The sequence below is a fragment of the Aotus nancymaae genome, unplaced genomic scaffold, assembly GCF_030222135.1.
Source record: "Aotus nancymaae isolate 86718 unplaced genomic scaffold, 86718_ANA_hifiasm-v0.15.2.pri h1tg000040l, whole genome shotgun sequence".
Lineage (NCBI taxonomy): Eukaryota > Metazoa > Chordata > Mammalia > Primates > Aotidae > Aotus > Aotus nancymaae.
In genome coordinates, this window is record NW_026988454.1 from 32,663,859 (window position 1) to 32,689,001 (window position 25,143).

At 43.3% G+C, this 25,143-nt stretch overlaps 1 protein-coding gene across 1 annotated transcript in view; it reads left to right on the forward strand.

Moving 5' to 3' along the window:
• Window positions 1–9,116: 9,116 nt before the first annotated feature.
• Window positions 9,117–25,143, forward strand: part of ALDH8A1 (aldehyde dehydrogenase 8 family member A1) — a 33,391-nt gene continuing 17,364 nt past the window's right edge. The window contains exons 1-4 of the mRNA XM_012474524.3: window positions 9,117–9,346; window positions 15,613–15,760; window positions 17,307–17,462; window positions 20,249–20,398. Coding sequence (XP_012329947.2) covers window positions 9,209–9,346; window positions 15,613–15,760; window positions 17,307–17,462; window positions 20,249–20,398 — 592 coding nt within the window. The 5' untranslated portion in view covers window positions 9,117–9,208. The remainder of the gene's footprint in view (window positions 9,347–15,612; window positions 15,761–17,306; window positions 17,463–20,248; window positions 20,399–25,143) is intronic.

The window sequence follows — 25,143 nt, forward strand, 5'->3', positions numbered from 1 at the left end:
TATAGTTCTTTAAATTTTTGTTATATAGTATTTAATACAAGCAAAAGAACATTTGTAATTATTACATAGATTAAAAACGAGAAACACATGAACTGTTCCCTCTACTAATAATTAGAACTTTGGCAATAAGTGCCATCGAAGCTATCCTAATCTATCACAGCCTTTCCCCACTCCTATGGGGATTTTAAGTTTAACATTTTCATTTTTCAAAAAAAATTATGTAATTTTTACATAAATTTTGGTTTAAAAATGTAATTTTTATGTAAAAAATTTACACAAAACTTTACATAAAAATTTATGTAATTTTTAAAATGTATGATTAATATGAGGTAAGAATCCACTTCCATTTTTTTCTGTTATGGATTTTTGGGAAAATATTTCAAATAAATGAAAAGTTCTAAATCCAACAGAAACAATTTTTTTCCTAAACCATGTTGCTACTTGGTGTCCCATCACTACCTAATTGAATATTTGTTTCCTAACAGGATTCTCCACAGGTTGGGTGTGGTGGCTCACACCTGTAATTCCAAAACTTTGGGAGGCCAAGACCAGGGGAGTGCTTGAGCCCAGGAGTTCAAGACCAGCCTGGGCAACATAGTGAGATCCCATCTCTACAAAAAAAAATAATAATAAAAAATAGCCAGTCATGATAGTGCATGCCTGTAATTCCAGCTACTTGGGAGGCTGAGGTGGGAGGATTGCCTGAGCCCAGGAGGTCGAGGCTGTAGTGGGCCTGTTTGTGCCACTCATTCCAGCCTGGGTGACAGAGTGAGACTATCTTGTCTATCTGTCTTGCAAAACCACAATAATAATCAACAAAATCAAGAAATTAATATGTATAGATTACAGCTACTCAACCAGCCTCTATTAACATTTCACCAATTGAAACAAAAATGTCTCTAACCCTACTTTGTCCCTGCTGTAGGGAAGGCAAGGCTGTTCTCTGACTGGTCTTGGAGCCCTGCTGTGTAGGAGTTGGGGAAATTTCACACTCAGTCCCACTTCCACCACCCTAATTCTTCAGTGGATGGAAAACTGCTGAGAACATTACTTCCACTTTTCTGGCTCAGCATCCAGCACAGGGTCTCACTGTGTCACTCAGGCTGGAGTGCAGTGAGCAGTGATTGTGCCACTGCACAATCACGGTTCACAGCAGCCTTGACTGCCCGGAGCTCACGTGATCCACCTCAGCCTCCCAAGTAGCTGGGACTACAGGCATGCCCCACCATACCTGGCTAACTTTTTCTATTTTTTGTAGAGATGGGGTCTCACTTTGTGACCGAGTTGGTCTCAAACTCCTGGGCTCAAGTGATCCTTCCACCTTAGCCTCCCAAAGTTCTGGGATTATAGACATGAGCCACCACGCCTGGCGTTAAAGAATCCACTTCAAAATACAGTCTTTTTCTGGGAGACTCCTGTTTGTGTTGCCCCTGAATCCCACTTGCCATAGAGAAATTTATCTCCACTTTGTTGTCCTTGGCACCTTACAGAGTGTCAATGTAGATTTCTGGATACCTATTCTGCCTAATGCTTATCCGTGTTTAGCTATATACTGGGCAAGTCTTTGCATCTGTCCTTTGTTCTTGATCCCAGAATGAAAGTCTGAGCAACCAGGGCTTCTTCCCAGGGTGAACAAATAAGCAGTGAGATCTGTGGCCTCATTCCTGGTCAATTGTATAGACTGACCAAGAAGCCCATGTGATAGGCCCTGTGCCTCTTCTTTTCTAGATATGCCTGAAAAAATCTTGTTAAATCTCTTGGATGATAAGAAGTGGTCCCTGGCCAAGTAAAACCCTTCCTGTGAAAATCAATTTTTAAAAATCTTTCCCTTGGTCAAACTGGATCTGACCGCAGAGTTAGGAAGCCTGGAGGATCTGCTGCTACATGCGAGTTGAGAGTGAGGGGTCTCATACCCCAGTAGGTTTTGAAAAGGAAAACGATGCCAGTCACATCATCCATTTTACGTTATTGTGGGTCAGAATCATTTCTATAGTCTACTTTGCTAAGCAATTTTTTCCACCTTGTGTATTTGGCACAAGGTACCATTTTCTCTGATTATCCTTGGCCATTTGACCCAGAACAACTGCAGCTTAATTGATCCTAATGTCAGATCCTTTCCAAGTGTCCAGTTTTAAGTATCATCTGACTGTGGAGTCAGATGGTAGCTGCTTCTACAGCTTGTGGCCTTTGTAATATCAATTCCATACCCCTGAACTGGGTTTAAGTTTTGTCATCTTAGCACTCTTTCCATACTGGAGGAGTTGTATGCCTTCACCCCCGAAGGCTCCACTGACCACAGTTTTAAGTCTTGCCTCTGAGCTGGGCTCTGGACTTTCACCTCCTAGGTTAGGGAAGTAGGCTAGGGTTGCATCATTAACATGGTATGTAGCTGCTGTCAGTCCCCAGGCATTTGGCCATGAGCTTTTCTTTAAGGAAAAGAGCTGCTTCTCCTCACAGAGGGCTCTATTCCTGTCTAGATATGGGATTAGTGCCCAGGGACTGGTATCTGCAAGACAGAGAGCATCAATGAGAAATTTTGAAATTTCAGCCAACTAAAATGATATGTCTGCTAACCAGGGTAGGCTTGTTCATGCTATGATTTGTTAGAAATTGACTCCAAATACAGTGGCATAGGAAAACACATGTTTATTTCATGCTAATTATCACCACATAATAAAAGTGTACTCGATACAGTGACTCAGCAGTCCAGGCTGACAGAGTTCTGCAACCTGTACCTACCACCTGCAACACACAGCCTTCCTGGTCTACATGGAAGTGGGAGGGACAGTGGACAGTCCCTCAGCAGGCTTGGCTCTTAACTCAAAGACCCTTGCCAGAATGATCCAAACGGCCCCACCTAATTGCAAAGGGGCTGAGGAGTACTCAGGAGGAGAACTGTATATTAGAGAACATCAGGGGCGGCCTCCACAGGGGGCAGCTAGCATTTTCCCCAAAATGGCTGAGTTTAATATAAACGTATGTGTTAGGTCTTATCTGTTCACACTTGAAACAGAATCCCACATACATCTTGAATTTCTCTCTTATATCTTGTTCTTCTCCTCACCCAGTTTCTGTAGCCTTCAGCTCTATCTCTTGGGGAATCCTGCAACTATCATCCGAAGACAGTGGTCCCATTCTGAGCGCCAACCGTGGAGGCCAAGGGCATGTCCCCAAATTCCTCAGAGTGGAGCACATACAACCAAAGAGACCTCTAGTGTTTCATATTGATAACTTTGCATAGGATAATTTTGATGTGTGATTGTGCACAATGCTTCCTCCTAGGAGTGAGGCTGAGAAGATTGGAGTTGGGGGGCGGTGGTGGCAAATGGGCAAGAGAACAACATCCTGCCACATATAAGTGAGGGTAGTTACTCCTGTAACAACAGCACTTACATTTTCATTCATTCTAGGTCATGTTTTCAGTAGGAGAGAAGGATTATAGAGGAGAGGACAGAAGGCCAGAGAGCCAGAGAAGATTCTTTTAAATTTTTGTCTATTGTATTATTTTGTTGATATGATATTATATTGGAGAGAGGAGCTCATGTAAAGGCTGGAAGCACCAGGAGAGAGAAGAATGAAGAGTTAGATGATGATCCAGTGCGCAAGGTTCTTGTGGAGACAGAAGGAAAATCGTGCCCCAAAACAGGTATTTATTTGGCCTGGAATTACCGTCTTTTAACTGCCTCTCCATGCTTCTGTATCCATCCTCCCCTATCCTTCTCCAAAGCCTCATTGCCTGATCGCTTCATTTCATGCTCATGGCACTCGCCATTCCCCACCCGTGTTTCTCCCGAGTCTAGTGTACGCCTCCCAGCTGCCTCATGCTACTGTGCTGTGATTTTTGTTTACCACTGTGGGGAGTTTAGAACTCCAATACACCTGCTGCCCCCTAAATCAGGATCGTCTCTCCCTTTTTAAAGACAATAACTTTCGTTCTATTAGATAAAAGCACTCTATTCTCTTTTGTAATGTTCTAGAGCAACTAGTTTTCTTAGAATCTTAGTATACTTAAAAAAAATTAGCTGGGTATGGTGGCGGATGCCTGCAATCCCAGCTACTTGGGAGGCTGAGGCAGGAGAATCGCTTGAACCCTGGAAGTTGAGGTTGCAGTGAGCCGAGATTGTGCCACTGCACTCCAGCCTGGGCAACAGAGTAAGATCCCATCTTAAAAAAAAAAAAGAATATTAGTTATATTAGTATATTTAATATCTTCCATTTATAATTTTTTTTCAGTTGCACTCAAGGTCTTGAGATCCCTGTCCTCACAGTGCAGGACCTGGCAGTGAATCCACCCCTTGGGATGTGGTGGGTGGTAGATTCTGTTACTGCCAGTGGGAGTACGCTTCACCCATGGGTCAGGACGCTGTTACAGGGATGTGGTAAGAACAGATCAGCATTCAGCAGTACACACTGGTGAGCAGATGGAGCCAGCCAGAAGAATTCAGGAGCAGGTGATACCCACATGTCTGGTGAAGCAGGTAGAACTGCCTGGAAGTAGGTTGTCAGCCACTAGACCCAGATAGAGTATTTCATGTCTCTTCAAGAGAAACCGACAGAAGAAAAGTTGGTGCCAAGCTTAGAGAAAAGGCCTTGAGGGCATGTCAGAGCTCAGGTATCAGGACTGGGGTCAAAGACATGGCCAGACTCTGAGTGAGGCCCATGTCCCCCAGGGTTAAAGTCTCTCCCAGCCCAGCTGAGCTCTGGTTCCAGAGTCAGCTCTGTGGTTGACCTGCAGGTAGGGATCAAATGGTTGCACTATGGACAGAAAAGGGCTGACAGGACAGAGCGGGAAGGGAGGGAAGGCCCAGTACATTATGAAAAACCAGCAAAGGCCCAGCTTGAGCAGCCAATGGCACAAGGACGCCACTGTAACTGACAGACATGCCTGCTCTGCCGCTGGGCCTGCTCTAGTGTGGGGAGTTCTGATCAGCACCAGGAACTGGTTGTTTTTTTTCTTTTTCTCTGCTTTGTCCATGTTGAACCAGGCACTCTTTAGAAGCACTGTGTCTGGTTTCTGTCCTCTTCTGCTGTCACTCCTCTCTCATGCCATCCTGGGAAAAGTTCTTTCTTCAAAAAGATCTCCCTTCCATAGTCCTCTCATTAGAATCCTTTGGATTCTATACAAAAAGACAAACATTCTGATGAGTCTGTCAACATTAGGCTGAATTGTTGGAGACCCAGGGAGATGGGCTACAGGAGTCTATGCACACACTGGGTGGACTCGCCGGCTGTCAGCACCAAGCTCACTCTTTAGTACTTTGCTCTGTGCTGCCAGAGCTGGGCCCTGCGTATTTCTCATGTTCTGTCTCTGTCTGGCCTTCTGACCATGGGCAGCACCAGAAAGAGCCTGAGACTACCTTCTGCCTCCAGTCCCTGTCAGCAACTCTCCAGCGACAGGCAACCCGGCTCCAGCCTCAGCTGCTCTGGGCCTCCCAGTATCAGCCACACCACGCCCTTCAAAAGTCCCAGCACCAGCTGGGGCAGAGGGCGGGGGGCTCCCCTGCAAGTTTCTGGTTTCTCGTAGCCCACCTCTTCCGTTTTGTCTTCCAGTTTAAAGAATGGCAGCTGCTTTTTGTGGTTGCTAATCTCTGGGTTATCTCAGCAGCTCTTCTATGCTGTTTCAGCTTTGTCTGGGTAAACATTTCCTGGTATTAAACTTCGAAAAACCTACCATGCTTTCTGTTTTCTGAATGGACCCTGACAGCATATGTGATTGTATTTATTTACTCATATATGTACTTATAGTTACGCCTTGCTTCATGATAGGAATACATTCTGAGAAATGTGACATTAAGTGATTTTTATGGTTGTGCAAAAAATTTAGAGTATTTACACACACCAGGGTGGTGCAGCCTACTCCACACCTAGGCTAGATGAGATAGCCTATTGCTTCTAGGCTAAAAACCCGACAACACATTACTGTCCTGAATACCGTAGAGTTGTAACACAATGGTAAGTATTTGTGTATCTAAACAGAAAATACATAAAATAAGGTGCAGATAAAAAATGGGCTGGGCTCAGTGGCTCACACCCGTATTCCCAGCACTTTGGGAGACTGAGGCAGGCGGATCACAAGGTCAAGATATCAAGATCATCCTGGCCAACATGGTGAAACCTCATCTTTACTAAAGATACAAAAATTAGCTAGGTGTGGTAGCACACACCTGTAGTCCCAGCTACTTGGGAGGCTGAAGCAGGAGAATTGCTTGAAACCGGAAGGCGGAGGTTGCAGTGAGCCGAGATCAAGCCACTGGACTCCAGCCTGGTGCCAAAGCGAGACTCCATTGCAAAAAAAAAAAAAAAAAAAGATACACCTGTATAGGGCACTTAGCCACGAAATTTGCTTTGGGTGAGTCAGTGAGTGAGTGGTGAGTGAATGTGCAGCCTAGGACAGTACTGAATACTGAGGCAGGAGAATCACTTGAAACCAGGAGGCAGAGGTCAGTGAGCTGAGATGGTGTCGCTTTACTCTAGCCTGGGTGACAGAACGAGACTCCGACTCAAAAAAAAAAAAGCACAGACAGTAAATACATAAACCACTAACATAGTCATTTATTATCATTATCAGGTATTAGGTACTGTACATAAGTGTGTGTGCTAGACTTTTATACAACTGGCAGTGCAGTGGGTTTGTTCACATCAGCATCACCACAAACGTGGTAATGCCTTGCACTGTGACATTACGACGGCTGTGATGTCACTAGCCAATAGGAACTTTTTAGCTTCATTATAATTTTATGGACCTTTGTTGTATATGGGGTCTGTCATTCACTGAGATGTTGTTATGTGGTGATAACTGTATTTATATATACGTGACCAGTGTTTAAAAAAATCAGAAGAGATTTTCAACAAAAGCATAGTAATATGACCGAAAATCATTAACACAAAATAAAAGGAAAAAAAGTTTGAGACCAGCCTGGGCAATGTAGGCAAGACCCTGTTTCTACAAAACAATAATAATAATAATTATTATTGGACCTGGACCTCTCATTGAACGAAGGGACAGGAATAGAGCGGTTCTAAAATCCCTTCTGGTGATTTTAGCAGCTGTGATGTTGGTACCTGGCGCAGACCAGGCCAAAGTTCTGGAAAGCTGTTGCAATCTGCTGAGGTGGCAAAACTAATTTATTCCTAGTTGGCTAGAACTGGGTGACCAACAGCTATGAAACAAACTTCAGCTGTTTGAAGTTGGGTCGTTTTGAGGTTTTTCTTTAAGAATGAGCTTCATCCTTGCTTCCTCTCAGTCATTCTCCCCATTTCCAGCCATTACCCCTTAGCCACCAAGACTGAAGGAAATAGGGAATAAATCAAATTCTTCATCTGTAGGTCATGGGTCAGGAAGCGGTTGGGAAGCTGCTCCCCCTCTGGGCTGTGGTCTCTTCTGCAAACCATTTTAATTAAAAATCTCAATAAAGATGGCCCTCTCCACAATGAAAAAAAAAAAAAAAAAGGGTGTGGCATGCCTGTTGTCCTAACGACTCAGGTGCCTGAAGCAGGAGGATTATTTGAGCCCAGGAGTGCAAGGCTGCAGTAAGCTATGATCATGCCACTGTGCTGCAGCCTGGGTAACAGGGAAACTTGTATCCAAAAATAAAAAATAAAAAAAATAGATTCAAAAAAATAATTTTTGTATATGGTACAAAGAATAAATAAAAGTTATTTCGAGGCAGGCGGGTCACGAGGTCAAGAGATTGAGACCATCCTGGCCAACATGGTGAAACCCCGTCTCCACTAAAAATACAAAAATTAGCCAGGTGTGGTGGCGTGTGCCTGCAATCTCGGCTACTCAGGAGGCTGAGGCAGGAATCACTTGAACCCGGGAGGCGGAGGTTGCAGTGAGCCGGGATCGCACCACTGTACTCCAGCCTGGCGACAGAGTGAGAGTCCGTCTGAAAACAAAAACAAAAAGAAAAACAAAAAGTTCACTTCAGAGCAAAAAAGTAACCTAGAAAAGGAACGTTAACATTTTTAAGCTGAGAGAAAAGGTACCTCTTTAAACATCTTTACACTGCTCTCCTTCTTTTTACTGGGTGAGGAGATTGAGCTCTTGCCAAGAATGTGGTGATGGCTGGGTGCAGTGGCTCAAGCCTGTAATCCCAGCACTTTGGGAGGCTGAGGCAAGAGGATCATTGGAGCCCAGGAGTTCAAGATCAGCCTGGCCAACATAGTGAGACCTTGTCTTTGTAAAAAATACAAAAGTTAGCCAGGTGTGATAGCAGGCGCCTGTAGTCCCAGTGATTTGGAAGGCTGAGGCAGGAGAATCACTTGAGCCTAGGAGTTCACATTCCTTGATTAACCAGGCTGAGCATGGTTAAGATATTCATTAGCCAATTGTGTTCCTTTACCTGTGGATTGCTTCTTTTGTATGTTTGCTTATCTTTTCTGTTGGGGTGCTCGTTTCTCTTACCAATTTGTAGAAACTCTCAGCTACCTCATGGATCTGAACCCCTTGCTATATGTGTCATACACATTTTTGGCTTGTCTTTATTTGCATGGCACACCTAGGAAGATGTGAGTGCCACTGTGCCCTTGGTTTGGGGATGGATGGAGAGACAGCTCTTCCAAGAGAAGGCAGCCAGGGTAAAGAAAAACAGAGGAGCAACAGAAAGAGGGTGTCTGTCTTCAGTCACCTCTGCAGGTTGAGCAGTCATGCGCTGAGGAGAAAGTCTATGACTTGGAGATTAAAGGGCTAAAGTTCATCCCTTGTTAACTAGGTGACTGTGGAAAAATGGTCTAACCTCTTCAAGGCTCAGTTTCCTCTATAAAAGAGAGGAAGTAATGGTTACTTCATATAGGATCGTTATGTGCAATAAATGAGTAAATTCATGTAGAGGACTTGCTTCGGGGCCTGGCATCCAATCAGTGTTTGAGCAATGAACAGTTGACGGTGTGAACCCAATGAAATCACAGGCACCGATGCCTTTTGACGATTTTAAAGGACTGTGAACACATAAGTAACTGTTAGTTTTACACACAATTATACATGTCACATAAGGTACTAGAAGTCTGTGAAACATTCAGCCGCCCTCTTAGTTCTGAGTTTGAGACCGGAATGCCCTCTGAGAGCGTCAGCTGCCCTGCCACATTCACTGATTGGCAAAGGTAAATATGGGGGCTGGGATCGGGGAGACTCACTCAGGAGTCCAGACAGTAGTGGGACAACCTGAGTGCTCAGTCGTAAAGAGGAAAGGCAGCATTTTTCCTTGCTATGGCGGCAACAAAGGGACTTTTGATGCTGGAAAACTTCATAGATGGAAAATTTTTACCTTGTAGCTCATATATAGATTCTTACGACCCATCAACAGGGGAAGTGTATTGCAGAGTTCCGAACAGTGGAAAAGACGAGGTGAGTATATGCACTTAAACAAGACTGAAATGTGTTTAATATGTTGGCCAATTATGGGTAACAATTTTCTAAAGGCAGAGGGAGTTGGGGGAAGATGTAGGATTGTTAAACATGATAGAAGGAAGATTCTGTTTCTAAGAAGGTTTACCTTGTGACTGGACTGTATGATACGTAGAACAAATCTCTTACTATATTCAGAAGTAAGTCATTTTTCTAGCCAACCTAACACAGCCGTGTGTGCAGTTTTTGTAATTCTCAAACATTTCCTAATCAGTGTCTGGTACAAAGTATTATTTGTAATGATCACTTTGTTAAATATTCCCTTCTCTCCACCAAGCACTGCTTAAATTTACCACTATATCTATGGAATTTAAAAAATTGTGTAGCTTCTTGGTACATTGACGAAAACAGAACAATGCACAAAGCAACATAGAAAAAAAAAAGAAAAATGTGTAGCTTTACTAAAACAGGCAAAAAGCTGTGGGCTTTGTTTTAGATTGTCTTCTCATAATTTGTCGTGTCTTCAAAATACCTAGTAAAATAAAATCAATCATTTGAATGATGAAACTCAAAATCAAATTCCCATATATTTTTGGAGTTAAATTTAACAGCGTCTTTTTTCTTATTCAAAGTGTTTAATGGTATAGTATTACAATTTTTAGTGATCTAGAATTAATTTGACTTGGGGAATTTTGTAAAATATTTGATTAGCTATCAATTATTGTACTGAGAATGTAAATATATTGGGAGTGGTAAATGTAGCTGATGTATGTATAGTCATCTAATGCCTTATGGGTTATTATTTATTCTCTTGAAGTCACCAAGAACTAGATTATTTAAAATATAATTATAGCCTTCATATAAAAATATTTTTTTCATGCAAAGTTTTTTTTGAAGAACACTATTTTTTTCTCTTTTGTTAATAATTCAAATCTGTCTTGCATTAAAAATAAACCTTTAGACTTAGGGATTAATGTTTGCAGATGTTGGCTAATTCATTGGTTAAATTATAATCTGCAATTTTGTTTGCTTCAAATGACCTAACACAGCTGTGGGAAATCCAGCTTTGTGTTTTCCACTCTTCCTTGTTTGCCAAAGTGAAGTTAAAAATGACAAACATGCCAAATTCAGCTGAAATATTTCCTGCAACTAATGGCTCATACCTTTTTAGATAATAGAATGAGATATGGATGCACTAGCTAGTAGAGTAATAGATATGTTTAATTTCTCAGCAATCCAACTTCCAAATATCCTATTTGATCCCGTAAGCAGATAGGATCAGATAGGATATTTGGGAGCTGGATTGCTGGCCTGAAAAATATGGTTACCATACAAACCACATGTCCAATTTCCCGAAACATCACTCAGAAAAATGTTGCTGACACTAATAACAGTGGCTCCCATTTATTAAGCTTTTGCTATGTGCTTTGCAGTCATTACACCCTTTTAAAAAAAATTTAAAAATTGATACATAATAATTGCACATCTTTATGAGCATATGTGACATTTTGATATATGCATACAGTGTGTCATGATCAAATCAGGGTAATTAGGATCTCCATCAAATTAAACATTGATCATTTCTTTGTGTTGGGAACATTCAAATTTTTTTCTTCTATTGTGAAATATACAATAAATTATTGTTAACTATTGTCACTTTACTAGAAATTACTCCTTTTAATCATATTTTTGTATTCATTAGCCAACCTTGATCCTCTCCTCTACCCTTCCCAGCCTTTGATAACCATAATTCTACTCTCTACCTCCATGAGATTAACTTTTTTTAGCTTCCACAAATGAGTGAGAACATGTGATATTTGTATTTTTGTGCCTGGCTTATTTCATTTGACATAATATCCTCCAGCTCAAATCGTGTTGCTGCAAATGACAGGATTTTGTTCCTTTTTATAGCTGAATAATATTCCATTGTGTGTATATACCATATTTTCTTTTCTTTTCTTTTTTGAGACGGAGTGTTGCTCTGTCACCAGGCTGGAGTGCAGTGGTGCAATCTCGGCTCACTGCAACCTCCGCCTCCTGGGTTCAAGCGATTCTTCCACCTCAGCCTCCCAAGTAGCTGGGACTACAGGTGCGTGCCACCGTGCCCGGCTAATTTTTTTGTATTTTTAGTAGAGATGGGGTTTCACCATGTTGGCCAGGATGGTCTCGATCTCTTGACCTCATGATCTGACCGCCTTGGCCTCCCAAAGTGCTGGGATTACAGGCGTGAGCCCCCGCACCCAGCCTATACCATATTTTCTTTATCCATTTATCTATTGATGGACATTAGGTTGAGTCCATATCTTGACTATTGTAAATAGCGCTGCAATAAACATGGGGGTACAGGTATACGATTTCCTTTTCTTTGGATAAATTCCCAGTAGTAGGATTGCTGGATCATATGGTTGTTCTATTTTTTTTTTTTTTTTTTTTTTTTTTTTTTGAGGAACTTCACATTGTTTTCTATAATGGCTGCACTAATTTACTTTCCCACCAACAGCATATGCATCTTCCCTTTTCTCTGCATCTTCACCAGCCGTCTTTATTTCTTGGTTTTTGATAATGGTCATTTTAACTGGGATGAGATGATATCTCATTGGATTTCCCTAATTACTAGTGATGTTGAGCATTTTTAAGGTACCTATTGGCCATTTGTACATCTTCTTTTGTGGAATATCTACTCAGACCATTTGCCCATTTTTAAGTTGGATTTTTTGGGGGGGCTATTGAGGTTATTAATCCCTTGTCACATGGATAGTTTGCAAATATCTTCTCCCATTCTGTAGGTTGTCTTAACTCTGTTGATTGTTTCCTCTGTTGTGTAGAAACTTTTTAGCTTGATGTTATTTCATGTTTTTTTTTTTTTTGTTGTTGTTTTTTTTGCTTTTGTTGCCTGTGCTTTTGAAGTCTTATCCCAAAAATATCTTTGCCCAAATCAATGTCCTGAATCATTTATCCTATGTTTTGTTATAGTAGTTTCATAGTTTTGGGTCTTACTTCTATCTAAGTTTTCAATCTATTTTGATTTGATTTGGTGAGAGATAGGGGTCTAGTTTCATTCTTCTGTGTATGGTTATCCAGTTTTCCCAGCACCATTTATTGAAGAAACTGTCTTTTCACCAATGCATATTTTTGGCAGCTTTGTAAAAAAAGAGTTGACTGTAAATGTATGGATTCATTTCTGGGTTCTCTATTCTGTTTCATTGGTCTATGTGTCTGTTTTTATACCAGTGCCATGCTGTTTTGGCTACTATAGCTTTGTAGTATATTTTAAGTCTGGTAGTGTGCATCCACTAAGCCCTTTAACATGGATTGTCCAAAGAAGCAAGTTGTAACAACCTAGAAATCTCTATTATGAGAAAAAAGAAGCAAGTTGTAACAAACTAGAAATCTCATAATAGAGATTTCTATTACAACTTGCTTCTTTGGACAATCCAAGTTAAGTAAGAAATCTTATTTTACAGAGGACAGTGCTAACACTCTCATCTCTGATGCTTAGATCCATGGTCATGTGCACATGTGTGCACACACACATGCACACCTGTGTGCATAGCACATTTACATTATAGCATTGCAGTCATAAGCACATACTACAGTCAGACTGCCTGGTTCGAAGACTAGCTCCATCACTTTGTATCTACAGCCTTGACTTAGAGCTGAACTTCTGCATGCCTCAGTCTCCTCATCTATAAAATGAGGATAATAATGATGCCTACTTTATAGTGTTATTCTGAGGATTAAACAGGCTCATATGTGTTAAGCCATTAGTCCTTGGCATGTAGTAAATTCTTTCTGTGTATTAGCTTATACTCATATTATTGTATATAGTACTTAATATGTATTCTATATTACATGGACAGAAGATGTGCTATAAGGCAACTTAGAAAATGTTAGTGAACTTGAATTTTCTGAATAGCAAAAAGATCAGATTTTTACACTGACTGGAGGAATTCACCCTTTTCTTGCTGGCTGGCAGTGGGGCTTCCTCATGGCTGTAGCTGGTGGTGGAGGTCACCAAAGCCATTTTGTCTCCCATCCTGTCTGCAGGTCCACATTAGAGACTTAGTTTTTGAGGTGAAGCCACCATATTTCTAGAAATTTCTAATTAAGATGAGAATCATTTGATACTTTACTTCAGCTCAGCTGAAAGTGACTGTATTAGTTCATTCTCATGCTGCTATAAAGATACTACCCTAGACTAAGTAATTTATACAGGAAAGAGATTTAATTGTTTCACAGTTCTGCATGGCCTGGGAGGCCTCAGGAAACTTACAATCATGGCAGAAGGAGGAGCAGGCATGTTTGGTGGCAGGTAAGACAGCATGTGAGGCCCAGGAAAAACTACCATTTATAAAACCATCAGATCTCGTGAGAATTCACTCACTATCATGAAAATAGCATGGGGGAGGCTGCCCCCACCATCCAATCACTTTCCTCCCTTGACACATGGGTATTATAATTCAAAATGAGATTCGGGTGGGGACACAAAGCCTAGCCATATCAGTGACTTTGCACAAGGAAAATGAAGGAGGGGTGTGGGTCGGGTTTTGCATGAGGGCTAGCACAGGCTCAGGCAGCTAGATTGCTTCAGGTCAAGTGTTCCAAGAAAGATACTCGTGGCCGCCAGAAGCCTCTGGAAAAGGATTCTGAGTCTGAGTCAGGGTACAGTGGTGGAAGCCAGCTGTGATTATAATAATTTTTCATGAATGTGAGAAAGGAGAGGAGTGAGATGCACGTTAGGGATTTGTTATCTCTGGAGAAGATATTACTTAGCCATTGCCGGAGAGAAGAGACAAGAAGATAAGGACTTGAAAATTATTTTGCCTCCATCACGTTTTGGCCATGAGTTGACCCTGCCTACACCTTCCCATACATATATTGTTTCCTTTTGTATGTAACTCTAAAACCAGGTACCCAAGCCATGTGTTCAGCCACAAATCTCCTCTTCTTCAATAAGGTCTTTCCATTGGGCAGAACCAGGCAGCAGGCAGAGCAACCTGTGGTCCTGGGAACCACCAAAATCTGGGTCTGAGTCCTGATTCTGCCACTTACTAGCTGTGTGACCTCTGGAAAGTTACTTCTTTGTGGCTCCGTTTTTTCATCTGTAAAAGGGGCATAGCAATACTCATTAGCATGTTCCATTATATAAAAATTAGTCATAAGTTATGAATATAATTAGTTATTTCAAATGAAAATGACAGTCTGAGGATGTGATTTCACCCAAAATTTTAGACCTTATAAGATATGTCACAGCTGAGTTAGGAGCTTTAGAGATTCCACATACCTAGATTAATTTTCTTCTTCTACACTATATATATTGTATATACTATATATTATACATACTATATGTATAACATACACATTTTTTTGAGACAGGGTCCAACTGCGTCACCTAGGCTGGAGTGCAGTGGCACAATTACAGCTCACTACAGCCTCTACTTCCTGGGCTCAAGTAATCCACCTCAGCCTCCTGAGTAGTTGGGACTACAGGCATGCATCACCATGCCCAACTAACTTAAAAAAAAACTTTGTGTAGAGACAGGGTGTCACTATGTTTACCAGGCTGGTCTTGAACTCCTAGGCTCAAGTGATTCTCCCAACCCAGCTTCCCAAAATACTAAGATTACAGGCATGAGCCACCACTCCTGGCCCACAATATTTAAAAAAATTCTAGTTTCTGAAGTGATTGAAAATGTACATCTGTTAAAATTCAAATAGCTTCTTTCTAACAATCTGATTGCCACATTCTGGATGCATTGGTTGAAATGGAGTGTGTTTGTTTCTATGGTACCTCTCCTTTGCTGGTCATGTAAACACCTGTGTCATCTACTTTGTGGGTGGCTCAGCACTGGGACATACTGAATATTCAAAATTAGGTGTGGGTGGGGCATAGTGGCTCACGCCTGTAATCCCAGCACTTTGGGAAGCTAAGGCAAGTGGATCACTTGAATTCAGGAGTTCGATACCAGCCTGGCCAACATGATGAAACCCCATTTCTACTAAAAATACAAAATATAGCCTGGCATGGTGGCACACGCCTGTAATCCCAGCTACCCAGGAGGCTGAGGTAGGAGAGTCGCTTGAATGCCGAAGGCAGATGTTACAGTGAGCCAAGATCGTGCCACCACACTCCAGGCTGGGCTACAGAGTGAGACTCCGTCTAAAACCAAAAATTAGGTGTGTGGGGACCTGAGGATTCTGGTTCCATCCATTCCCTCAGGAGCAACAGCTTTAAGGTGACCCTCTCTCCCATTTACTTCTCAAAGATCGAAGCTGCGGTCAAGGCCGCCAGAGAAGCCTTTCCTGGCTGGTCATCCCGGAGCCCCCAGGAGCGCTCCCGGGTCCTGAACCAGGTGGCGGATTTGCTGGAGCAGTCCCTGGAGGAGTTTGCTCAGGCCGAATCTAAAGACCAAGGTGAGAGTTACCTCTTAATTGTAACATGGGACTCAGGGCATCTCTGATTATTCATATTACCCCTCCTGGGGCCACCGGGCCAGCCCATGCACCTGCTTCTCTGGCAATAGTAGGAGTGGAGAGCAAACCCTCCCCTGCTCCAGGCCTGGGAAGGCCAGGACTTGCAGCTGGCCCACCTGTGCCTCATTCAGGTGGCCAGAGAAAGTCACATGGCTGGATCCAAAAGCGGAGGGGCAAAGAAATATACTCCGACCATTGGATGAAAGGAAATGCAAATATATACAGCAAAGGGCATGGATATAGGGAGAGATGAAGAACTAGGGCTGATCATGTAGTCTCCTACTCATCCTAAGCAGAGAATTTCAAAGTAAAGATGATCCGAAAAGCAGTGATGCAGTCAGATTATTTAGGATGTTTTCTGATATGTCAGTCACCATTCCACTCCCGACACATTTTCTCATTTTTTTTTCCACTTTTTCCCAGAGGTCAGGGTAACGGAATAAATACCTGTAAATTTTTGCAAGAATATCTGTTAGGATAAGCCAAAAGTTTATCTGTTAGGATAAGCCAAGAGTTTTTTTTTTTTTTTTTGAGACAAAGCCTCACTCTGCCACCAGGCTGGAGTGCAGTGGCGGGATCTCGGCTCACTGCAACCTCTGCCTCCTGGGTTCAAGCGATTCTCCTGCCTCAGCCTCCAGAGGAGCTGGGACTACAGGTGCACACCACCACATCCAGCTGATTTTTGTGTTTTTAATAGAGATGGGGTTTCACCGTGTTAGCCAGGATGGTCTCGATCTCCTGACCTTGTGATCTACATACCTCGGCCTCCCAAGAGAGTTTTAAAAATTACATGTGTGCTATAAACCAACCAAAAAATTAGGAAGCACCCTGAGTCCAGGCCCTTAGAACAAAAATAGTTCTCTGCTGGTGTTCCTGGCCGGTCTCCCTGCATCACTAAAGAGAACTCAGTAACAGTCCAGGTCAGCTTATGTTTCTCTTTCTGTTCTATCCAGGAGTCAGAATGAGCAGGGCATGTGATGGGCGAGCAGGTGACACATAGCATCGCGTGCCAGGGCGTTCCCAGCCATCCTTCTGATGACTCTACCATGTGTTGGAAGGTCATGAAACACACACATCACATGTGTATAAAAGGGTTTTGTTTTGTGGTGTGCAAATACGACTGTCCTAACCCCCATATTTCAATGCCTTTGTCACAGGTACAAAGCCTGGTGATTTTGAATTGCTAGAGTTTGTGTGGGTGAAGTGGCAGCATCTGGCAAATTCATGATGAGAATGATGTGTTCAGTCCTACAAAACAAAGATTATTGACTCAGCTTAACTTCCCACCTCAGTTTCCAACCTTATAGCTAAATATTCTATGGTTTTATCAAACCATGATCAACTCTTTGTGAGGTCAAGGAATGCCTACCCCAGGCTAGAAGGAATCCAGGCCGTTTCAGTGTGAGTGGGGACGGGACATGTGTGCGGTGAAAGCTGACAGTGTCTCCATTAGCCGACAGTGCTTTCTGTTGTTTGCTTCTTACAGGGAAAACCTTAGCACTGGCAAGAACCATGGACATTCCCCGGTCTGTGCAGAACTTCAGGTTCTTTGCTTCCTCCATCCTGCACCACACGTCAGAGTGCACACAGATGGACCACCTGGGCTGCATGCACTACACGGTGCGGACCCCCGTGGGAGTCGGTAGGTGGCCTGCAGTGAGCGCCCGCCTCCCGGTTCTGCTTGCAGATGCTCACAGCATGCTATAGCATTGTCCTCAAGGAACAGGCCAAGGAAAAGGAAGGGCTGATATTTTTCTTTTACCTAAAATCTATTGGCCTCCAAAATTTATTTCTAGTCTACTTTCTTTGTGTTAAATTCCTTACTTCATTTTTTTTTAAGATGGAGTCTCGGACTGTCACCCAGGCTGGAGTGCAGTGGTGCGATCTTGGCTCACTGCAACCTCAGCTTCCTGGGTTCAAGTGATTCTCCAGTCAGCCTCCTGAGTAGCTGGGACTATAGGCGTGTGCCACCATGCCCAGCTGATTTTTGCATTTTTAGCAAAGACAGGGTTTCATTATGTTGTCCAGGCTGGTCTCAAACTCCTGACATCAGGTGATCCGCCCACCTCAGCCTCCCCAAGTGCTGGGATTACGGGCGTGAGCCACCATATGGGGCCTCATGTTCCCGATTTATTCCTGGAATATTGTCTTGGAAAAACATAGGGAAAAGAATGATGCTAAGAGTAAATATGTAAATGCACATACCATGATTTTGTTTGTTTTTTTTTCTGCTACCTATAATTTAAAAAGGAAAAATCAGGCTGGGCTCAGTGGCTCACACCTGTAATCCCAGCACTTTGAGAGGCCGAGGTGGGCGGATCATCGGAGGTCAGGAATTCAAAACCATCCTGGCCAACATGGAGAAACCCCGTCTCTACTAAAAATACAAAAATCAGCCAGTGTGGTGGTACAAACCTGTAATCCCAGCTACTAGGGAGGCTGAGACAGGAGAATCTCTTGAACCCGGTAGGCGGAGCTTGCGGTAAGCTGAGATGGTGCCACTGCACTCCAGCTTGGACAACAAGAGAGAAACTCTGTCTCAAACAAAAAAAACCCCAAAAAAACAGAAAAATTATCCTTTAGAACTGTGTGGGAAAGTCACTTAACTTCTATGTGCTTCAGTATCTTATATGAAAATCTAGAATAATAATTTACTTTCATCTACATATATGTATATTAAATAAATTAATAAGTGTAGGGCATGTAGGTTGGTGTCAGGTATGTGATAAGCCTGGACTGAGAATTATCTTACTTCATGCATGCCTTTGCTTCTCGACCTTTGGAGGAACTATAAATGTCTGCAATGACTAAAACTGTCCACTAGATGCCACTATTTCGTCGGAGAAAAAAAACCCTCTTTAATTTGTTCTATTTTATGAATACAAGTTAAAAGGAAAAAAATTGTGACATCTTTTTGTTTTGATTCTTTGAACCCTTCAGAAATTATGTTCTCAAGGCATTGTGGAAAGCTCTACTTCCTCCTAAGAAGTATACTGATAAGTTTTGCTGCGAAAATACTGTTATTCCCTAAATAATGGATTTTTCAATGGGAAATTTAATAATATAAAAGACACATTTGCTTTCATAGCACAGGCTTGGGGCAAGAGTATAAAATAAGGTGAATGCATTTCCTTTCAGAAGGCAGATTTTTATATTTGTGCGTTTTGTGGTTGGAAACCTGGATAGTTTCAGAACATTGCATGGAGACACATTCTAGATGCTGGTTACCTTACTTATCTAGCAAACCTATCTGTCAGGATACAAGTGACAATCTAGAGAGAATTTTCTTTAAAAATCTAAATAGTCAAAATGGATGATACCACAATCCATGTTCCAAAGGTTATGGGCTTTACTGATAGGAGGGCCCTCGCAAGGAACACTCAGAACCTACTGTCCCCTATTTTATGAATAATTACATAAAGCTTGAGATCTTACGTCTCAACCCACAGCAGATTTGAAATAAAGGTAAAGAAACTTGTTAGAAGAAATAGCAGCTGGACAGATAAAATAATGAGGAAGGAGACGTTTTTGAAAAAGTAAAGCTCAGTCTATAAATCTCAAAATGCATCACATTTTGGAACTGTTTAGTGACAGGTGACCACTCTTTTTTATTTTTATTTTTTATTTTTTTTAAGTTCAGGGGTATGTGTGCAGGATGTGTGGGTTTGTTACATAGGTAAACGTGGGCCATGATGGTTTGCTGCACCCACCAATCCATCACCTAGGTATCAATACCAGCATGCATTAGCTCTTTATCCTAATGCTCTTCCCCCTGACCCCACCCCCCAACCCGACAGGCCCCAGTGTGTGTCGCTCCTTTCCCTGTGTCCCTGTGTTCTCACTGTTCAGCTCCTACAGATAAGTGAGAACATGCAGTGTTTGGTTTTCTGTTCCTGTGTTAGTTGCTGAGGATGATGGCTTCTACCTTCATCCATCTCCCTGCAAAGGACATGATCTTATTCCTTTTTATGGCTGCATAGTATTCCATAGTGGGTATGTACCACATTTTCTTTATCCAGTCTATTATTGATGAGCATTTGGGTTGATTCCATGTCTTTGCTATTGTGAATAGCAAAGTGCTGCAATGAACATACGTGTACATGTATCTTTATAATAGAATGATATATATTCCTTTGGGTATGTGATAGGTCAACTCTTTAGCTCTGGAGTTTATGTTGCTATTGTTCATAATCATGAACTGTCAAGAAATGAGTAAACCATATTGACTTTGTTTTAAAAGATACAGTTGCTTTAAATATATTTCAGAATTATTTCCCTGAAGGTGACTACAAATAAGCAAAGCTTGGGAAGAAGTTAGAAGAATAAGCTAAGTTTCCTGCAGCATGGAGTTTTGCATTAATAACCCCGCTTGGCCAATCCGCTGCAGAGGGGTATGCCGTCACTGGCAGTGCTTCTTTTATCCCTTAGCTGGTCTGATCAGCCCCTGGAATTTGCCCCTCTACTTGCTGACCTGGAAGATAGCTCCAGCGATGGCTGCAGGGAACACCGTGATTGCCAAGCCCAGTGAGCTGACGTCAGTGACTGCGTGGATGTTGTGCAAACTCCTGGATAAAGCAGGTAACTAGGTGTTGGGGTTGCGGGGCAAGCACAGAGCTGAAGCAAAGTTATAGTTTATGCAGCACAGTCAATTCCAGTGACGTCTTGGGCTTTGTCTTTCTGATCCTTTTCTGAGAAATCCCCTGCACCCACAGGGTTCCCTCACCCTGCTTCCTGTCTTCAGCGCTACTGCAGGCTAGTTCCATTCCCCAGAGTGGGTGACTGGCAGCACAATAATGACACGGACTTATCAAAGTCTCGATCAAATCAAAGACACCAGCCTGCTCCGGAGAGTCAATTTAAATTTAAGTTGGAATCTCAAGTTAAACTTGATGACAGTAAGAGTATTGCTAGGCACACCTATAGTTTGCTTAGCTATAGAATACCTTGTAGAAGTAGCCCGATTTCAAGAGATGGAAACACACATCCTTCAGTTTTCCCTGCCTTAGGGACCGCTACTGGAAAGCTGATACAACATGGCCTTTTCCTCGCACATCAAGGCTCACATGTTTGCTCCTTGTTCTTTTTCTGCTAATAGTTTATTGGCTGCATTCAGGGTTTTGTTTTTGGGTGTAGCTCCCCACAGGAACAGGCTGGCACTGTTTGAAGGTAGCAAGCAGGAGATCCCAGCAGCCCCCTGTGAGAAGTCCCCTTAATGTGAAGTATTTTGGCTCTGTCACCCCACAGCCAGGGCAGGAGCGACAGCAGACTGGTGGAGACAGACTGAGGGAAAAGCGAAAATAACTAATTCATTCTGGACGTTTAAAGAGTTAGCTCCTCTAGTCCTGGGCATTTAAACAGACCTGACGGATAACCTTCCTTTGAAATAAAATCATTTTTAAAAGGACACAGTAGGCTGGGTATGGTGGCTCATGCCTGTAATCCCAACACTTTGGGAGGCTGAGGTGGGTGGATCAGCTGAGGTCAGGAGTTTGAGACCAGCCTGGCCAACATGGTGATACTAAAAATACAAAAATTAGCTGGGTGTCATGGTGCACTCTTGTGGTCCCAGCCGTAAGGCCGGTCGCCTCGCCGGGAGCTCGGACACGCCCACCCCCCTCTCCGCCTAGAAACCACGTCACCACTCCACGCCCACTTCTGCACTCAGCACGCAAATCTGCACTCGGCACTGGCCTCTGCACTCAGCACCTACCTAGCCAACCGTTGAAAACCCCGCCAAAATTTAAAAGAAGCCTCGCCGAAACCTGCCCAATAGCATTTTGCCCCGTCCAGGTGCCACTCCCCCTGGGCAGCCTGCTCACTGGAAATCCCGCCTACTTGCCAATGGCAGCTTGCCCCCGCCCACGTCCTGCTTCCCCACAACCAATCAGAACACCTCCACTCCCTATAAAACCCCAGCCCAAGAGGAGTCAAGCACGACTTCTCCTGCCTCTCCTGTCAGACCGCAGAACCTCGCCCAGGAGCCGATTAAATTTCTTCATTTCAATAACTGGCCTCAGTTGCCTCATTTGAACCTAATTGGCTTCATTTAAACCTTACACCAGCTACTCAGGAGGCTAGGCAGGAGAATCACTTGAACCCAGGAGACAGAGTTTGCAGTGAGCTGAGATTGTGCCACTGCACTCCAGCCTGGGAGACAGCGAGACTCTATCTCAAAAAAAAAAAAAAAAAAAAAACTGGACACAGTGAATACTTCTATGGGGTTCCTGGAATAGTCATTTTCTTCTTGGGGGTGCCAAATATTTGCCCTCATTCCTGCAGTACCCACTGACGGCATTTTCCTGGCCCTCCCCAATAGGTGTGTGGGGGTTGTGGGGAGATGAGGGATGTGTGTGTGTGTTAGGGGGGAGGGTGTGCTCTATGTAAGCCTAAAATTCTTCTTGCTGCCACCCTGCCAAGCCCTGGCATTTGAGGGGCTTCCTTCTTGTCTGTTCTCATCTGTTCCTAACTTGTCTGTGAGCCACCTCCCCTGAGTTTTGCTAAATTACTATTTATCCTTTAAACTGCTTTCCTTCCCTTATCACCAGAGTCTCTTCAGGGTTATAGGGCAGATAACTTGAGAAAAATTCCATTAATTTCTGGATAAAATGTCAAAATGGTACCGAGAAATAATGGCCAGCAGACATTAACATCCAATCCCAGGGGAACGTAATGCAAATGTTAATGCGTTGTGGGCAAGGCAATCCGCTGCAGCAGTGAGCTCATTTTACTGTGGGATAAATGTGCAGTGCTTCTGTGTTCTCTCTCACCCTCGGTTAAAATGCTACTGTGAACATTAGCAGTGATCCCGTCTATTTTTTGCTTTCAGGGTTGATAAAAAGCCTCATAGTCCCCGCCTCCTGCACCACACCGCATCCACCGCACTAAGCATTCAAGGCCCGTCATTGGTGGAGATGCAGGGCCCCATCCAGAAAACTGTGAGAAACTTGTCCTTGTTTTCATCTCATCATCTACGGGGAGGGCTTCTCCTTCCACACTTTGCTTTACCCCAACCCAGAGCTGGGGTGCTCTCACAGGGTGTGGCCACTCCTCCGACAGTGACCTACAGTCCAGGACTGACCTAAGCTAGATTTCAACAAATGTGCACATTGGGTACAGAGATGCAACCCTTAGAAGTGGGACTCTGGCCGGGTGCGGTGGCTCCCGCCTGTAATCCCAGCACTTTGGGTGGCCAAGGTAGGCGGATCACCTGAGGTCAGGAGTTCAAGACCAGCTTAGCTGACATGGTGAAACCCTGTCTCTACAAAAATACAAAAATTAGCCAGGCGTGATGGCAGGTGCCTGTAATCCCAGGAGGTTTACGCAGGAGGCTGAGGCAGGAGAATTGCTTGAACCTGGGAGGCAGAGGTTGCAGTAAGCTGAGATTGCGCCATTGCACTCCAGCTGGGTGACACAGCGAGACTCCATCTCGAAAAACAAGAAAAGAAGAAAGAAGAAGTGGGGTTCTGCCAGGCACCATCACGACTTATGGAACCTTCCGACCTGTCTCCTGAGGACTCACTGGGATGGGGCCTTCACTGTAGCTTCAAGGTGATTGGGCCAAGGCTGTGGCTCTATGGGAGAATGTTCTGGATGATAATGGATCATCAATGTGAAATTAGTATACATATGATTTATAATTTAAACATGGATTCTGGAAGAGATGGGTTGTATCTAAGGGAGTACGTTTCTAATGAGGAGAGATTCTCTAACCTGGAGCAAAGGGAAGGAAACCAGAAGCAAGGGAAAAGGTCACAAAGCTGAGATGCTGGAAGATTTCTGCACCTACCGTAGCTGGTCAGGCCTGAGGACATAGAGGGAATAAATTCTGCTACCTCCAGGCAAATCCTAAGAACTGCCTAGACACAGCGTGATTATACAGATGACTTTCTTTTTGAACATTATAATGATGATTTTCTTTTTAAAACTTCCTCCATTCATGAACCATTTCTAATTTGAATAATGTACACTAAGCATTCATTCACTCATTCGTTTACTTAACAATCATTAACCTGTCGGCTTTGCTACTTACTGGTTGTTACTTAATCTCACTTTGTCTCACATTTCTTACTGGTGAATTAAGCATAATAAAACTATCTACCTCCTAAGGTGATTGTGAGGTCTGAAGGGTGTGAATCACTGATAGCAATGGGGAGGCCAGGCTGGCCATCCTGCAGGCTGGGAAGAGTAGCCTCTGCCCAAAGCAGAGAACAAGTACCCGGAGGAGGAGTAAAGGGAACAGAAATGTATGCAGATCAGGGTGGCTGAATATTCATATTCAGTAAGATGTGGGAGGAGTCATGAATATTTATGAAAGGAGAACAAGGGCATGCACAGGTGAGCTTCATGTGTCTTCACTGGGTCACATGCTCAAAAAATGGCAGCCTTAGCATGATCCGAGGGTGGAGTTTTTGGCCATCTGATATCAAAAGGTGAAGCAGAGGACACGAAAATGCTCACTATGTATCCTCGGCAAGTCAGCCAAAACCAGTCCTGAGATGGTGGTTAGTTTTCAGGAAGGGATGCGTTGTGAGACTGGTGAGCTGTCACCTCGAAACTGCAAAGAGGGAGGAAAATTTGGTCGCAGTTTTAGATGGTTAGCTAGAAGCGATAGAGGAATGAGTTGTTCATTTCTTGTGTTTTAGAGCTAGTTTCTGCTTACACTCAGGAAAGAATTCTGGTTAAAGGTTAATAAGGAAGGGTCATATTGTGGCATGTTTGACCTCCCATTCCATCATGATTGGGGACTCAGTTTTTAAGGTTTCTCTGGGATCCCTGTGGCCAAGAGAGGGTCCATTTGGGGGAGCTTAGGATTTATTTTTATTTCTCAGTGCCAAACTAGACTGTGGCACAGCGTATACAATGGAGAGAAAAGAACAGATCCTATTTCTGCCCCTTAGCTAGTGTACCTTCTTTTTTTTTTTTTTTTGAGACGGAGTTTTGCTCTTGTTGCCCAGGCTGGGGTGCAATGGCGCGATCCCAGCTCACTGCAACCTCCACCTCCCAGGTTCAAGCGATTCTCCTGCCTCAACCTCCCAAGTAGCTGGGATTACAGGCATGTGCCACAATGCCTGGCTAATTTTTTTGTATTTTTAGTAGAGATGGAGTTTCTCCATGTTGGTCAGGCTGGTCTCAAACTCCTGACTTCAGGTGATCTGCCTGCCTTGGCCTCCCAAAGTGCTGGCATTATAGGCATGAGCCACCATGCCCAGCCGTTAGTGTACCTTCTAGTTGTGAGCAGGCAGTGAACAAGTAAGTCCAGAAAACACATGCATAGGCCGGGCGCAGTGGCTCACACCAGTAATCCCAGTACTTTGGGAGGCCAA